The following is a 16,476-nucleotide window of genomic DNA, read 5'->3' on the forward strand; positions in this document are numbered from 1 at the left end:
CCCAACATATATAAAAGATCAAATCAATCCCAAAAAATTATAAAAAGGAAGGTAATATTCGAAAAAAAAAATGCTTAGATGTGCTATTCTTGTTCGTCAGATACAAAACCCTAAATCAAATTTTATAGTTAAGAGACAGAAGAAAGAGCTCACTTTTGTTTTGTTTGGAAGAGCTATTTGGAAGAAGATGATGATTCGGGGGAATTTCAAAATTGAATCTGAAATTTTCAAAAAGCACACCAACACATTAATAAGTCTTTACATGATGTGGGACCCAATAATTAAGTAAATAAAATAAATATACGATGTATAAATAAGTATGTACAGAATTGGTATAAGAAAAACTACAATAACTATTCATTTTACCACCTCTGCCACATCAGTCGTGGGGCCCACCATTGGACACTTTCCAGTGAGATGCAAATGAAGAGGATTTTTTTCCCAATACTTTTTCCCTCGGTCATTACCCAGTAGCCTACCAACGAGCGACTAACTTTCCTATCGGGTGGATCCATGTTTGAGCCTCTCACCTCGTAGTTTGCCAAAAAAAAAAGTTGATTTTAATTATGATTAACTCTTTTAATGACCTAGATCTAATTATTAGGTCAACTTGCTCAATTTATGATTAATTAAATTATATGATCAATTTAAACATCCACAATTACAAATATATGTAAAGTAAAACAAGTTAGAGTTAGAGAGATTGCACCAAAATTTTAGCGAGGAAACCCCAGTTGATAAAATACGTCAATTATTTGCATGAGAAAAACCTCGTGGACTATTTAGTCCAAAGTAAACCGATTCACTATGTTTGAAATAAAGTACACCGAACTTTGACTCTAGCTCACACCCTATCGTTCTACACGACACCAACCGGTGACGATTCTCTGGCTTTGCAACTTCCCGTCCAACCGCAACTTGACCTCAGGCTTACACTTGATATTTGTAAAAGAGTAGCAGGTAGATCAGACAGCACTCCTCGAATGCTCCAATCCTTTCAAAGTGTGATCGCTTTTACTTCTGTTCTTCAAGATCTGAACTTGATTGTAAAAGAAATAAATCCTGCTGATCATCTGGAATATCAGAATCTTCAATACAACTCCAATTCTGATGAGATAGAGAACAACACAACTAAATCACTCATGAATATATGTGTGCTCTCAAAAATAAATTCAGAATAATCAGATTTGATTTTCTGAATTTTTCTCTCTCTAAAAGGTTTTCTTAAAATATTGAATTGATTTTCCCTAAAGCCATCAATAAACCTAAAAAAATTTCGTACACAGGACTTGGAAAGAAGTTGGGATCAAAAAGGAAACAATTAGAACAGGAAACTGAAAGTTCTAATGCTGTCAAGACTCTTGCTACCTGTTCCCAAATTTGGTACCGGTTTAAGAAGGACTTCTGCTACCGGTTCCCAAATTTGGTACCGATTCAAGAAGGTCAGAAGCCTTTTCGACGCACTTTGGCTACCGGTTCCCAACTGTGATACCGGTTCAAAGTTGGTAGTGAACAAATCTTTTATGAACCAAAGTTTGCTATTGGTTCAAAGATTATCCTACCGGTTCCTACTAGGCAGAATTGAATATTTCAATTTTCTTCAGTCTTCTAAACTCCTTAAGCGTTCTCACTCACTCACATACCTTCCCAAAGCATTGTTCTCATCATCGCAGAGTGTAGCAACTCATGAACATTTGAACTTCTTCAAATCCGCATCCGATCTTCAATTTTTGAAATTTTGAACAGAAAAATTACAACTCAATTGGACTTGTTTTAACAACGAAATTAGCCAATTATAAAATTTATATCTTACATGTCCATGTTCGAGTCTCCCAAAAATGGGATAAGGACCTTTTTTTCATCAAGTTGAAGGCAATAAAGAAAATTGTAGCCAAGGCTTGAGGCTTACCAAATCTATTTAGACATTGGAAAATAAATGAGCATTAAAAAATAATAATAATAATAATAATCAGTTGGGAAAATGAACTAGACATTTTATTAGCTTTTTGTTCGACGAATATATATACCATTAGCTCAACCAGTTTCCATTCCAATGACTAGTGTCATACAAGTCATACAAGCATACCTCAAAGTCATGGCATACAATCTACGGATGCACAATAAAACAAGATGATACATATTGATTCAACATTGATACAATTTTCGTGGAGACAAATAGAGCCCATAGCTTTGAATATGTCAAAATCGCGTTCCATCAGTGATTTGAATTACAGTGCTTGCTGATGTTTAGTTGCTAAGTGGATGTCAAAATCGCGTTCCATCAGTGATTTGAATTACAGTGCTTGCTGATGTTTAGTTGCTAAGTGGATTCCTGATGAAAGTTCCAAAAAAAGCTATGATAAATGCAACCAAAACTGTTCTCCTTGCGTAAACAACAGACGGTGCATCAGAAAACTTGCTCTCTTAGCCTGGTCTCTGCAAGACAAAAAATAAATCGTATAAGAATTTGAATGAAAATTGAGATTAAACCCAATCCTAAAACCATTCACATTGGTTTTGATGGAAAATAGTAGCAGGCAAGTTTTCTTCATATACAATGTTTCATTCCCAATAAAGCATGGAACTTTTGTCTAGATTTCTTTGTCCAATGGAAAAATAAGAAAATGATGAATGCAAGTGAAAATTTCATTCTAAGGCTACGTTTGTTTGGATGTAAAATATATATATTTTTTATTTTCTGGTGTTTTGGTTGTCGTAAAATATTTACGAAGAAAAATAAAATAAAAACAAAACAAAAAAAACTTATCCCTCATTTTCGGCAAGTTATTTTACACACCACGCCCCAAAGGACTCGACCTCAACCTAGACCTTTGCCAAACACCTAAAAAGTAAAAATAAATCTTTTCCAAAAAATATATTTTACGTCGAAACAAACAAACGGAGCCTAAATCAATTTGATATATGAAAATTTTCAATCTCAACTATTTCCTGTCAAAACAAAAAGGAGTAATTTCTTGTTAATTGTAGCCGTGTAGGTGAACATCTTACTTCTGTAAGGATGAGAATGCACCACAATAGATGGCATTTTTGGGCTAAGGAAGCTCAGTTTCTGTCTGTGTTGGTTTGGTTCTTGTCTTTAGCAGTTAGTAGGCTTGTTGTTAGGTTTTGTTTTCTGCTGTAAGCTTGTTTCTGTCTGTATTTTCATCATTTTTTCTATTTCTTCTGTAAAATTTAATATCTTTTTAAAAAGATGAAGAAAAAGGTTAAAATGTTATCAAGAGATTACTCCATTATACTTTTTTGTCTCATAACCAACTCACTGATTGAGCAGGCACTACTTGGAACTGAAGTTTCTTGTCCTAAACAGTAGCCAAATAGGGTTTTCGTGTGCTCTACAAGCAGAAACAATCAAACACCAAGACCTTAGGAGGTGTTGGGAGCTAGAAGTTCACAAGCATTCCAAGTTGGTTCCTCCTTGGAACTTGAGCAAGGTATTGATCAACATTTGAATTCAGTCTGCAGGAAGAAAGAACCAATAAAACAAAGGATCATCCACACCATGCTCTATACCATCCCAAAACGTCACATAAGCCCCTATAGTAACAAATAACCCGCAGAACTAACAAAAATGATCTTTTTACCACTATTTTGTGACCTCCATGGTTTGATATTAATTTAAGGTTTAATATTCTGAACCCCCTATACTATCCAAAATCAATCATATAACCCCCCTACCATTTTCCCAATTCCGTTTTCTAATTCTATTATCTTTCTAACTATTCCTTAAATAATAATTTATCGTTTTCTAATTCTATTCTCTTTCTAATCTTTTATTTATTTTTAATACACCTATACTTATTATTATTCAAAGTACAAAGAGTTTCAGATCATTTATTTGTTTATTTATTATTTATAATGTATTTTAATAATATAAATTTACCCTTTTTCCTAATTCTATTGTCTTTTAACTCGAGAATACTTAGATAGAGAATATAATTAGGAAAAAGGTAAACTATTTTTATGAAGGGTTAGAAAGAGAATAGAATTAGGAAAAAGGTATATTTATATTATTAAAAAAATCATAAATAAAAAATAAATAAAAGAGCCAGAAAGATAATAAAATTAGAAAAAGATAAATTATTATTTAAGGAAGAGTTAGAAAGAGAATAGAATTAGGAAAAAGTAGATTTATATTATTAAAATAAATAAATAACAGGTCCGTCACGAAATGGGGATAAAATGATCACTTTTGTTAGTTCTGAGGGTTATTTGTTAATATATGAGGTAATGTAATCAAATTGGATAGTATAGAGGGGTTTAATGATTTTAACCCTTAAAAAGACATCTTGGTCATTAAGGGGCTAAAAAGGCATTTTGGTCATATAATATTTAAAAATTGGCAATGACAGGCATGTGCTAGTGTTCGGTTACTTTTTAACGCCAAACAAATGGAATTGGGGTAATATGATGGATTTGCGAAAACTAATGGAGTTTTTAGATAGTTTTCTTTAGTATAGATGGTTATATGATTGTTTTGGGATAATATAGGGGGTTTTATGATTTTACCCCTTACATCCTCAGTGTAATTCAATGATACATGGGAATTGCTATATCAAGGTCATTCTCCCATCAATGATTACATATACTCTCTTTTTTTTTTTAATTTTTTTTATTCACTAGTCATTAGACAGGAAAAGTAAAAATAAAAAAATAAATTACCATGCTTCTCTTTCCTTCTCTCTAAGTAGCCATTGAAATTCTTTCATATTGTCTTCCCTGCCAACCAACGGCTAGAAAAGTCCAATGCTTCACGCGGTTTGTATTCTGGGACGGTATGTCCAGAACCCTGCACCAAAGACATAAAATAGCATGCAAAACTCAATGCCGAGAAAGAGGAAAAAGAATAGGAGAAAGTATTAAGTGGCAGCATCCGCAGCCCTCTGTACCACATGTGGAATCCACATATACCACGGACTGTGGAAAGACAACATCCAAATAAATGAATAATTACAATATTTGTTATAAATGTGGTTAGGCTATGTTCGGTTGTATGAAATGTGGTTACAATATTTGAACTAATATTTTCTCCAATTCCAATTCCAAAGCTCCAATTCCATGCAGCCAAACACACCCTTAATTTATTTGAGACAGATTGACAAGGTAAGTGTACGGACCTTTACAGTGAGGAATGTGAGATTGTTATCATATCCTTGTATATACCTGAAGCCAAATAAGATATAGTTAGTGGGTGTCGTTCCATAATAATGAACTTTTCATGGAACAACATTTTGTTGAGGACTGTTAAAGACGGGAAGATATAAATTGGCTTGTTTGGAAAGTTCAGAAAATGTTCTTATAAATACCAAATAATGATTAAACAATAAAATTTATAGAATATTAACGCTTCTTCATGATTAACAAGAACAAGTTCCATAGTAGTAGTCTAGTAACGTACCCAGCAACTTGTCCATTGGAAATCCAAGGCCTCCATTCATCCACAATTTTGTATCCCATGGATCGTGTCCATGCTGCACTTCCAGTGTATGGAATACACATATCATGGTCCCCGCTGCAAGAAATGTAAAAATGCATGAAATTAACATAAAAAAAACTATCAAGGATAATCTAAGCCAAACACAGAAGTGCATAGCAGTAGTCGTAAGTAGCATATCATATAATAATGCTACCAATAAAGATGCATAGCAAATGAAGAACATAAGGTACCTCTGGGAGCAGACTGTTGTCTAAATTATATATATGTGTGTGTGTGTGTGTGTGAATTTCTCTTAGATTTTGATGTCATAATAGACATTTGATTGTTATGTTGAAATTGAATATGATATAAAAGAATATTAATATATTAAACTATATTCATAAGAAACAAAAAGTTGGAGAGAGAAGTATCACAAGCAGGTTGCTAGATTCACTAGTTTTCTCAATGCGGTCACTGTTTCACAATTGAAATCACTTTTTATTACTTATTTATTTATTTTTTGCACGTAGACTTTGAATAAATGGTTATATGTCCCTGATCTCTAGTTTTCAATGAACTACAGAACGTAGACCTAATGTAAATAAATGGTTCATGCTCTCATTATAGAACATAATATAGGCTCTAAATATTTTTAATGGAGAAAATTTTCTACAATTCTTAGTAGATTCTCTACAGCACCAACTCCAGATGAAACTACAGAGGAGCAGAGCTAAATGTGGCATATTGTTTGACTTGTGAACTTTTAACCATGAAAGCACTTCCATCATAAACTAAATCAGTTTTTTTTTTTTCCTTTCTATTTCCTTGAAAGTAATATACTCCAAATTAGGCAATGTAAAGAGAGACTAAAGTGAAAGCAATTTTGGAATCTTACAACCAAATCAAGCACCAAATTGTTGTAGGATTTTGAAATTGTTTCACTTCCCTATGAATCATTAAGGTTTACAACAAAATATACAATGATATAGCAAAAACAGTAGAGCAGTAAATAACATTATAGATGCTGATCTACCTGAAAATGAGTGCCCGATATCCTCGGGATGTGAGGTTCTTGTGATACTTGATCATGCTTCCAGAATCATGATGAAATAAAATTCTGCCTGTACATAACTCCCAACTGCCTGATACGTTTTCCTAATGTATCATAGGGATGGTAAAATCAAAGTTCTTAAAGCTTGTAGAAACTTATGTGCTGAAATATTACCTGTTCAGCATGAATTGCTTTCCGAACTGCTTCATTGTTCAGCCATGCAGTTGCAACTTCATCATCCTGCATGTTGAAATTCGAACACGAATCATAAGAATGCTAGTGACTGATTTCCATAAAGTGGAAAGTGGCCAAGCATCACTGGCCAGATAAAAATAAAGATAGCCCCAACCCACATAACAAATTACAAAGATGCCGTGTCAAGATAATGAAAACAGGGAACATGCATATGCAGAGTTTCAAAAACCGGTTCATTTTGCACTGAGACTAACCAGAAATCAATTGCTGGATTGCCATGAAAGTAGACCGTTGCTGAAGAAGAATGCATTTTTGTTCAAAGGACATAACAAAGTCATATGCAACACCTTTTTTGGCATTTTTCTTGCCCTTGTAGAGTGCTCTAGTCACACCAAATGTTTGTCACACCACTTGGTTCTACCAATGAGTGATATTAGATAGCTCACTTCCTAATTCCAATTATATATCTAATCACCATCCCATTTGAATCTAATTAACCAAGCTAAGCTTACTGTAAGGGCAGATTTCTTGATTGCTCAACATTGTTTACCACATTTTAAAATTCAACAAGGCTGACATTAGGCTCATATTTATATGCTCAGTTTGATCACTGTGCATGATTAGACAGCACCGCAAAAGAATCTCTGTTTGTAGTGTCTCATAAGCTTATATGAAAAAGGAGAAAAAAAAAAAAGTATGTCTAGTGATGGTAGGTATCCCTAGTGAAGCTAATGTTAAATGTTCAACCAAGATGAAAAAAGGAAATATGTCAAATTTTGAAAATGAATGTAATAGATCAAATGATTTTACTGTGGCAAATGCTGCAAAGATAATTTTCTTTTTTGGTAAGGAAAGCTGGCAGTGTGGACATACAGCTTCAAGCAAACTAAGTCACTGGAAATCACCTGAAATAAGTTCAAGAAGGATAGGAAGTTGAGTGACTTACAGTGCATGGAAGATTGTTACTGTTGAGAAGCTGTGGCCAAGTTGGGACAATTCCATCTCTTACGGAAGCTCTAAGAGGCCAGGCACGACCAAACATTCTTGTTCGTACAGGAAAAGGTCTTTCAGTCTCGCCTAATTTCCTGAAGCTAGATGGTAACCGCATGTAAACATTTTCAATGCCTCCCGTTTCTGGGCTATGATAGCATGGCTCTAAAATGTTGTATATATTTAAAGCTTCAATATCCTGAGTTTAGTCAGAATATAAAAGAAAATAAATCACATGTCTACACTATCTGAAAATTCTTTTATGCAATGGTAAAAAGCACAATCTTACTCTGTCAACTTTTGCAAGCTTGTTTTCACAATTGGTGCTGATTGGATTATAATAATGTCCTTGACACTCGGTAGTAACTTCCTGCAGTGTGTGGCATTAGCAGAGATGTGTTGTTGAGAAAGAAGAGAACAATGGCAATTCATAGCCTCCGATTCAACATTTAATATGAATCTGGTTGATTTTAAAATAAAGTCCCAAAATTTAAAAAATCCTTGAGTTCAGAGTCTGAAACTAACAGTGAACCTCCCCCTCCTCTCTTCTCTCTTGCAAACTAAAAATAAATAAATAAACCGACACACTTTGAAATCATTTTTAGTCTTGGCTTTTAGTTATGTTGGTTTCACTGAATTATTCTTGGACTAAGAATTAACACTGAACCAGCAAACAAAAAGCTGATCTCAAGTTTACGTAAAGGCACCCAAATGCAGCTAAATAAAGAAATTAAGTACCCCAAAGCTAAGTAAGGCCATCCTCAAAGTAATGTGTTACCATTACACTAAGCAATGGCCCAACTCTCAATAGCAATAAAGAAGGAGAAGAAGAAGAAAAAAGAGAGAGATATTGAAATAGGTGGAAGCCTCAGATGTAGTTAAAACTGGAATGGCCTTAAATGGAACAAAATGCTAAAATTGATAAACTCTGCGTTGTAATGTGACTTCAGAGCAGTACTTTCACTTATACATTGAAGACCTAATAGTAAGATCAATAGGCACAAATATACCCTTGATCAAAATGAGAAGCTCTCTACTCACCTCAAATAGGTCATCTGGGATAAGGCCCATTCCGTGCGCAAACGGAATAAATGAATTGCCATCAAACTCCAAATCTGTAGCTCCATTGCCCACCATGTAACCCTATATTCCATCTACTTAATTTGCAGCAAAAACTTTTGGTTATAAAAAAAGAAATCCTAGAGAAGACATACCTTGAATTTGAGAATGGGTTTTACGCCAGCATCAATTCCTGCGGAAGATCCAAAATTAGATCTTAGGTTCTCATCCCAACATAGAGTTTAGAAATTAAAAGATATACCTTTTGCTACTTCATAAGCCAGTGTCGGCACATATATTCCAGCATATGACTCTCCAGATAAAAAAAATGGATTGGAAAAGAACTCCGGATATAGCTCAAACCACTAGTTATATAACAACAGTTTGGAAAACATTTTAGGATACAAGAATGCATATATATATATATATATATATATATATATATATATATATATATATATAGGTGTGTAAACATATCTGTGCTCTTGATTTTATTTTATTTTTTTATATTAAATGATACCATGAGGAGAAATGTGTGTGAATCAGAAGCAGTCTTTAGGTCCCCAGTATCATAATCGGATTTATTTCCTGAATAAGAAAATCCAACGCCAGCCGGAGAGTCCAAATATATAATGTTGGAAACCTGAGAAGCAAATATCCATAAAGGAGCTGATTTCACACGATATGGGAAGATAATAGTCGAAAAACAATTATAATTAAATCCCACATATATGACATACATTGATGGAGAAAATAAGTCCTATATTTGTATAATCTTATACGAGATTAAATTAACTTATAACCTTGGACCAGCTGTACGGATTGAGATGCAGCCGAGGCATGCTTCCCCGTGGTTTTCCTAATTCAAAATTGAAGGGTCCTGCAAAATATGATTGAAGATTCTTGTATAAATTTGTGGGAATGGGGGGAAAATTTTCTTTCTCTTTTTTTCTTTAATTTTTTATATGATAACTGAGAAAAAAAAAAAAAAAAATCCAACCTTACAAGAAATAAATGTTCTCACAAAATGGATCATTTGTACCATTTCTAATTGCAAGAACACCAATAATGTTACATTACAGTAACTGGACAATAAAACTAAAACCAAAATGGAACCACTTTATTCAATTTTGCTTGACATAACATTTGAACCAGGAAACTGTTGAATTTGAATAGAATCACCAAAATGATAATCTTGGTATTTGATGAAGAAAGGTATATATATATATAGTATGTGTGTGTGTTTTATGTGATTCCAAAATGTCCCTTAATCCACTCACACAAATTCAAATCCCTCTGTGTTTGATCCTAATGATCCAACTAATCTCACAGGTACACAAGATACAAAAGAGAGCTTTAATCAAGGGTTTTATTTTATTTTTTATTTTATAAAAATCCAAAAAGAAAAAGAAAAAAAAAAAAAAAACATATGGGATTCACAAAATTATCATTGAATTCTTCAGTGCATAAACCAGGGGCCAGTTATTCATAATAAAAATTAAATTACAAAATCATTTTCATAATCTTGGAATATAAAGAAGAAAAGAGAGTTAATCAAATACCATGCTCATAGACGAATCCATCAAAGCTCGAGCACCCCGGTCCACCATTGAGCCAGAGGACCACAGGGTCCTCTGATGGATTCCTTTCAGACAACACAAAGTAATAAAACAGTTTCTTCCCATTGTTCTCATCTATGGTCACATACTTGCAAACCCATGTACAGAAATAAAACACAAAAAATCAAATAAATGAAAAACCCACAAAAAATCAAATAGAATTAGGTTAGAAAAACTAGAACTGACAACAAACAAGTGTAAAGATATTATATATATATATATATATATATACATACCCAGAATAGTGTTTGGAAGGGAAAGTGCCATTGAAACCAGGAATCTGTGTGATGAGTGCACTTTCAGGAGCAGATTGTGTTGACACAGAGCTGAATAGAATGTAAGTTAGTATGATTATTATGTGGATTGAGTTACCATTCTTGGCCATGGTCAGCGATTTCAGATTTCTTGAATCTTATGGGAACTGTGAGAGAGAGAGAGAGAGCTCCACTGACCACAAAGCGGCATTGGAGGAACTAAAGCTGAAATAACATAGAATATTAAGGTAATAGGCGACAGCAAAAGATTCTTGTCAGCGCCAAAACTGGGTCCTTTTGAAACTATTTTTATTTAGGCAAAAGTGCAAAAAAAAAAAAAAAACTATCCACTTTATTACAAATTCCTCCCTAAAATACTAAAGTATGCAAATACCACCTAGGACTCATCGGATCAATTTTTCTGGCGTGTGTAAAGTCACGCGTCTGGTGAAATTATGATAATGTCCAAACTGCCCTTTTTAATATATATATATATATATATTTATTTATTTATAAATTTATTTTTTTGTGATATTTATATGTTTAATGGTGTATTTTCCTCTCTCTATATATAGAGAGAGAGATTCAGTAGTATAGAAATATATATAGAATATAGATTCGGTAGTATATAGACATGGAATCTTTGATAATACAAAATAGGGTCTTCTTATTATTATTTCTCAAAATCATTCTACTGCCATTTTTCATCAAACCTGCTAGAATACTAGTTTGTGTCAGAAAAGATCAACCGGAATTGAACCAGTGAAATGATAATTAGATAAATGTAGGGTTACTAAAAAAGGCAACCAAGAACAGATTTGTGTAAGAATTGAACCGGTGAGATCGTTACTGGAGAGATCGAGAGATTGCAAGCTATGACAGTAGTGTAGAGACTCCGGAAATTCGCCGACGAGATGCATACCGCGAAGCCCGAGGTTGAAGAGACGGTTTTCAAAATCGTTCCAGCATGAAACTCCGATGAATTTACACAGAACGCGGACTGAATTGTTGGTGAAAGTCCATGAATTGAGCTTGCCATGAGGGTCAGTGAGAGAGTTCTTCACACCTTGCAAGCACTTCACATCGTCTTCGACGATGGAAACAGAGACAAAACAGAGAAATACAATGGAAATATAGCTGAATAATCTGAAAATTTTCATGAGATTGTTGTTGATCAGAGATGTGAGATTGGTTTTGTTTTGTTAGGGCTTAGGGTTTTAAAATTCAAATTTGTGTGTGTATAAATGAAATTTAATTATCAAAATTTAGACATATAATGCAATGCATCACTCTTCCTTCACAGTCAATCCAAGCCATTTCATTCAGACATATAATTATCAAAAAAATAAATAAATTTGTATATATATAAACTGTGAAGCCTTGGTCGCTGTTCTCAAGGCCGAGTCATCCACAGCCGAACCAGCCGCCACCAACTGCAGAACTCACCGCTGTTCCACGCTCTCTACCGCGAGCCGTCCCATCATCTCTGTTGCCGCCGTCGGGAATCCTCTAACGTCGCTCTCACCACCACCCTCTGCTGCTGCCCAAAGCCCACAAACGCTGTCGACATATTTTCTAGCCGTCTTCCTCAACTCGCCGTCCCGAGCACATCCTTACTCGTTGCGGTGGGTTATACAAAGCTCTCTACACCGCAGAGTCCTCCAATCTCACCGATATTCCCACCTCGACAAAAAATAATTTCATTGTCACCGGCAGTCCACTTTTTTCATTCATGATCTCGTGATTGCCGTTCATGGTGATGATTTTCCCACCACTCCTCTCGGTTTCGTACTTCAATTTCTGGATGAAGTAGAGGATCTTGATCTCATCTCCACCACGGTCGAGCATGTCACCGACAAGTGTCAGGGCTTGCTTTGATTTGTGGAGGTTGCCATGGAGGTCGTTGATTAGGCCGGCGAGTGTCAGGGCTTGCTTTGATTCAAAATTTAGGGCAACTTAAGTTAGTGGGGGGTATAATTGGTATTTTACAATTAGTTTTTTTTTTTTTAAGGGTTAAATGCAAAAAAAACCCCTGAACTATTAGTAAATTTGTAACTAACTCCCCTGAACTACCAAAATTGCAAAAAAAACCCCTAGATTATACAATTTTTTTGCCGATCACCATCCGGCCACTACCCGTCCAAAAATGGGCATGTGAGAATTACGCGATAGACAAACTAAATTTTTTGGACAATAATGCCCTTCCATATATGAAAATACCAAATTGTCCTTCTGTGCGGATGATTTAGGTATGAATTTGTTAGTCTTTTTCCGTTCACATTTTTTCACGATTCCAATTTGATTTTCTTAATCTGTTCCATCACCATCAAAACAAACAAATATATATATATATATATAAACACACATATATATAAACAGTAGGAGCTGGATCCGTATGAATCAACAACCTTCTCCAATCTGATTTTCACGATGCTGATTGCGGAAGTGGGGAAAGTCGTGTGTGGAGGTGATGGTGGTGTTGGGGCGGCGGCGGCGGCGGCGGCGGCGGCGGCGGCTATGGTCAAAGAAGAAGACGTCGATCACCATGGACGGCGACGATTCCCGACCGACTGCCACAAATTCCCCGCCGCTGCTGCTGACGACGACTTCATCGTCGAACACTGCCTCCACTTCAGCCGCAGTTCTTCTACATGCCGATTCAATCCATCACCGCTGCCGCCACTTTAGCCCATCGCCGTCACCAAATCGGAACCAAGTTCTGGGAAGTGGTGTGCGTAGAGCACATGATGTGGACAGCGTTTGATCCGGACCATACGACCAGGTCTTCCTCCCTGACAACTTCGTCTTCAGCTAGTCCGGTGCCGGCAACAATTGGGCCAAGCTCATCGAATCCGGCCGAGCTCAACAATTGGACTGTACAGACCGGGATTCTCTCGCCACAGCCGCCGGATCCGTATCGCCGGTTCACTGCCGCCGTTCATCCAAAGCGTCCTAAGAAATATTCTGCTCGGCGGCATATGAAGTGTCCTAGTTGTGTTAAAATGTTTTGGCAAAAAAAAAAGTGAAAATTACATATACATGGAGTCAAAGTTTCATATTTACTTAGAGACTGAGTCAAAGTTCCATATTTCTCTAAAATGGATTGCTGAGGTGGCACATGGTTTTTTACTATTTAGAAAATTATGGTGCCTAAAATGCCCTTTCCTGACAAAAAAGTAGTACTTTTAGTGTAAAAAAGTAGTACCTTCAGTTTAAAAAAGTAGTACCTTCGGAGAAAAAGTAGTACCTTCGCGGGTGTTTAAAAAACATGGTACCTGGACGCCAAAAAGTAGTACCTTCAGTTCAAAAAAGTAGTACCTTCGAAGAAAAAGTAGTACCTTCGTGGAAGGGTATTTTAGGCACCACAATTTTTAAACAGTAAAAAATCATGTGCCACCTCAGCAATCCATTTTAGAGAAATATGGAACTTTGACTCAGCCTCTAAGTAAATATAGAACTTTGACTCCATTTATATGTAATTTTCCCAAAAAAAAAAGTAAGAAGGGTATAAAACAACGTAGTGTATTATTATAAGGGCAAACTGGTCTTTTAAATTTTTCGGCTCAGAAGCTGACGTCATGGGGTAAATTGCAACAAAATCATAATTTAGGGAGTTTTTTGTAGTTTAGGAGGGTTTGTTGCAAAACTCTAATAGTCTAGGGGAGTTTTTTGCATTTAACCCTTTTTTATATAATGAAATAAGTATGGTTATTTCGGTCATGGAAAGCTAATCCAGTGAGTTCCGTGCGAGGGGAGGGTATTTGCACACTTCGATACTTTAGGGTGCGATTTGCAACAAAATGGATAGTCCATAGATTTTTTTGCACTTTTACCTTTATTTATTTAAATAAAAATTTACTTTGGACCAAAAAAATCCACCGAACTACTTAGAATCAGAACCAGAACTGTTAGACCCTCAATCGTAAAAGACTAGAACAGTTTAATTATGAAATAGAGTTTTAGGACTTCAAAACCTCCCCAAAACAAAATATATATTGTAACAAGATACGGTTAAAGGTCTCTCCATGCCACAGTAGTTTGGTAACTCACTGTTAATATTTGAATCTAATACTGAATGTGAAAATGACAGTTCCAAGCCACAGTAGTTTGGTAACTTACTGTTAATATTTGAATCTTGTTATAGAGATATATATATATATATAGTGGGGCCCAAAACTATATTACTATATATATATATATATATATATATATATATATATGCAAATTGTAGGCATGCAACTTGAAAAAGTAATGATAGCAGCAAAATTGTATTGACGAAGGAATCAAATGTAATTGGTGCACATGACTGTCTTAATCGGCATCATCTCCTATAAAACCCACAACTATATTTTATGCATATTGTAGACATGCAACTTGAAAAAGTAAAGATGGCACCAAAATTGTATTGACGAAGGAAGCAAGTGTAATTGACACACATGACTAAATTAGTCGACATCATCTCCTATAAATAGGAGTGATGCTGTATTTTATCAAATGACTTGAAGGAAGAGAATTGAATCAAAACAGCTTCCTCTCTCTTCCCTGTTTGTAGTTTTTCTTTTACTTTTATGACAAATCTAATATTGAGTGTAAAAATGAGAGTAAAAATTTTACAACATATAATATTGAATGAACACCATTAGGTTGTGTACCTTACTTATAAACACTGTTAATATTAGAATGTAATATAATTTTGCATAATGGGAGTACAAAAAAGTTCTCCTCGAGGCTCACACTTATTTTCCTTAATTTCTTATATATACAATATATATATATGTGTGTGTGTGTATATATGTGTGGTTTAAGGTTTGGTTTGATTTGGTCCTAATGGACTTAAAACCAGAGCCGAATCGTAAATTAATGGTTCCTTATTTTGGAATCGAAATCGAATAGTAGATTTGATTCGTACCAATTTTTTGATTTTTTTATTATGCACCTCAAGGAGATACCATTTAATTTAATACTCGATAGTGTAAATCTTTTAAATTTTAGATACAATTACAGATCATATCACTCATTTACACTGGTACACCCACTCGAAAAGCTGAGTGTTCTGCCACCACTATGTAATTTATTAGTAGTGCTTATTAGAGGATTTTTCAATAGTGTTTGTTAATTTATTAGTAGTGCTTATTAGAGGATTTTTCAATAGTGTTTGTTAGTGGATGCAACATTTTTAAAATAAACAGTCAACTGATAAATTATTATTTTCTTACAAAGTAAATTAAGTAATATATAAAAAAAAAAAAAAGCACTAAAATTATACTCAGCATCTTCTAAAAATGCCAAAATTGTAGCACAAATTTGATGAAATTGGTAAGTGAACTTTTTGTCTGAATGTAAGACAATTTTGAAGTGAAAAAATGTGATCATAAAGTCCATAACTTTGATCTAAACCCCCAAAAATAACTATTTATTATAATTTCAAAAATAATATCAACAGAAAATATTTTGAGAAATCGAGTTACCCCATATATCATTCTTGTTTGGAAAAGATAAATGAGAGAAGAAAAAAACTACTTTATACAAAAGTACTATCATGCCCTAATGTTAATAATATAAGACCCAAATGTCTTTTAAAATTTCTTCTTAAAAATATTAAAGTTATTTTTGGTATTATGAAAGTTTTACATAAGTTGGTACTTGTTCTCTTCAAATCTTTTCACTTTTGAAAGAATAGCAAATGAGATTTGGAAAGTTGAACTATACCTCCAAATATTTCCTTGTCCTTTCTCCCAAACCAAACATGAAAATGATTATCCATCAGTTTCTTTTATTTTCCTTCCAAATCCAAGAGCTGAGCTATGAGTCACCACAGTTCCACGGGAAAAACAAATGGTGGGAAATGCTATACGTTATGCTCTAATCAATTTT

At 34.5% G+C, this 16,476-nt stretch overlaps 2 protein-coding genes across 2 annotated transcripts; both read right to left on the reverse strand.

The window, feature by feature from the left end:
* Positions 1–1,981: 1,981 nt before the first annotated feature.
* Positions 1,982–12,604, reverse strand: LOC132306591 (serine carboxypeptidase-like 20). The gene is made up of 15 exons (XM_059804038.1): positions 10,581–12,604; positions 10,292–10,436; positions 9,533–9,609; positions 9,250–9,372; positions 8,992–9,094; positions 8,885–8,922; positions 8,712–8,813; positions 7,960–8,040; positions 7,627–7,869; positions 6,660–6,725; positions 6,468–6,589; positions 5,417–5,530; positions 5,136–5,181; positions 4,681–4,807; positions 1,982–2,436 (listed from the first exon to the last, which is right to left on the reverse strand). The coding sequence occupies exons 1-14, from the start codon at positions 10,731–10,733 to the stop codon at positions 4,724–4,726; spliced, it is 1,497 nt and encodes a 498-aa protein (XP_059660021.1). The 5' UTR covers positions 10,734–12,604; the 3' UTR covers positions 1,982–2,436; positions 4,681–4,723.
* On the reverse strand, positions 11,337–12,450 carry LOC132309331 (inactive LRR receptor-like serine/threonine-protein kinase BIR2). The gene is made up of 2 exons (XM_059807648.1): positions 12,251–12,450; positions 11,337–11,748 (listed from the first exon to the last, which is right to left on the reverse strand). The coding sequence occupies exons 1-2, from the start codon at positions 12,448–12,450 to the stop codon at positions 11,337–11,339; spliced, it is 612 nt and encodes a 203-aa protein (XP_059663631.1).
* Positions 12,605–16,476: the final 3,872 nt, after the last annotated feature.

The sequence above is a fragment of the Cornus florida genome, unplaced genomic scaffold (assembly GCF_030987335.1).
Source record: "Cornus florida cultivar Cherokee Brave unplaced genomic scaffold, ASM3098733v1 CherokeeBrave_3.0.0_Hap2_Chr05, whole genome shotgun sequence".
NCBI lineage: Eukaryota > Viridiplantae > Streptophyta > Magnoliopsida > Cornales > Cornaceae > Cornus > Cornus florida.

Excerpts from the sequence above, each read along its gene's own strand:
- LOC132309331 (XM_059807648.1), bottom strand. The coding sequence starts at position 12,450 with ATGCTCGACCGTGGTGGAGATGAGATCAAGATCCTCTACTTCATCCAG. Across the intron at positions 11,749-12,250 it reads AGATTGGAGGACTCTGCGGT|ATTATTCAGCTATATTTCCA; the intron begins GTAGAGAGCTTT and ends GAAAATTTTCAG.
- LOC132306591 (XM_059804038.1), bottom strand. The coding sequence starts at position 10,733 with ATGGCCAAGAATGGTAACTCAATCCACATAATAATCATACTAACTTAC. Across the intron at positions 6,590-6,659 it reads AAGCAATTCATGCTGAACAG|GAAAACGTATCAGGCAGTTG; the intron begins GTAATATTTCAG and ends ATGATACATTAG. Across the intron at positions 4,808-5,135 it reads TCACATTCCTCACTGTAAAG|GGTTCTGGACATACCGTCCC; the intron begins GTCCGTACACTT and ends TCTTTGGTGCAG.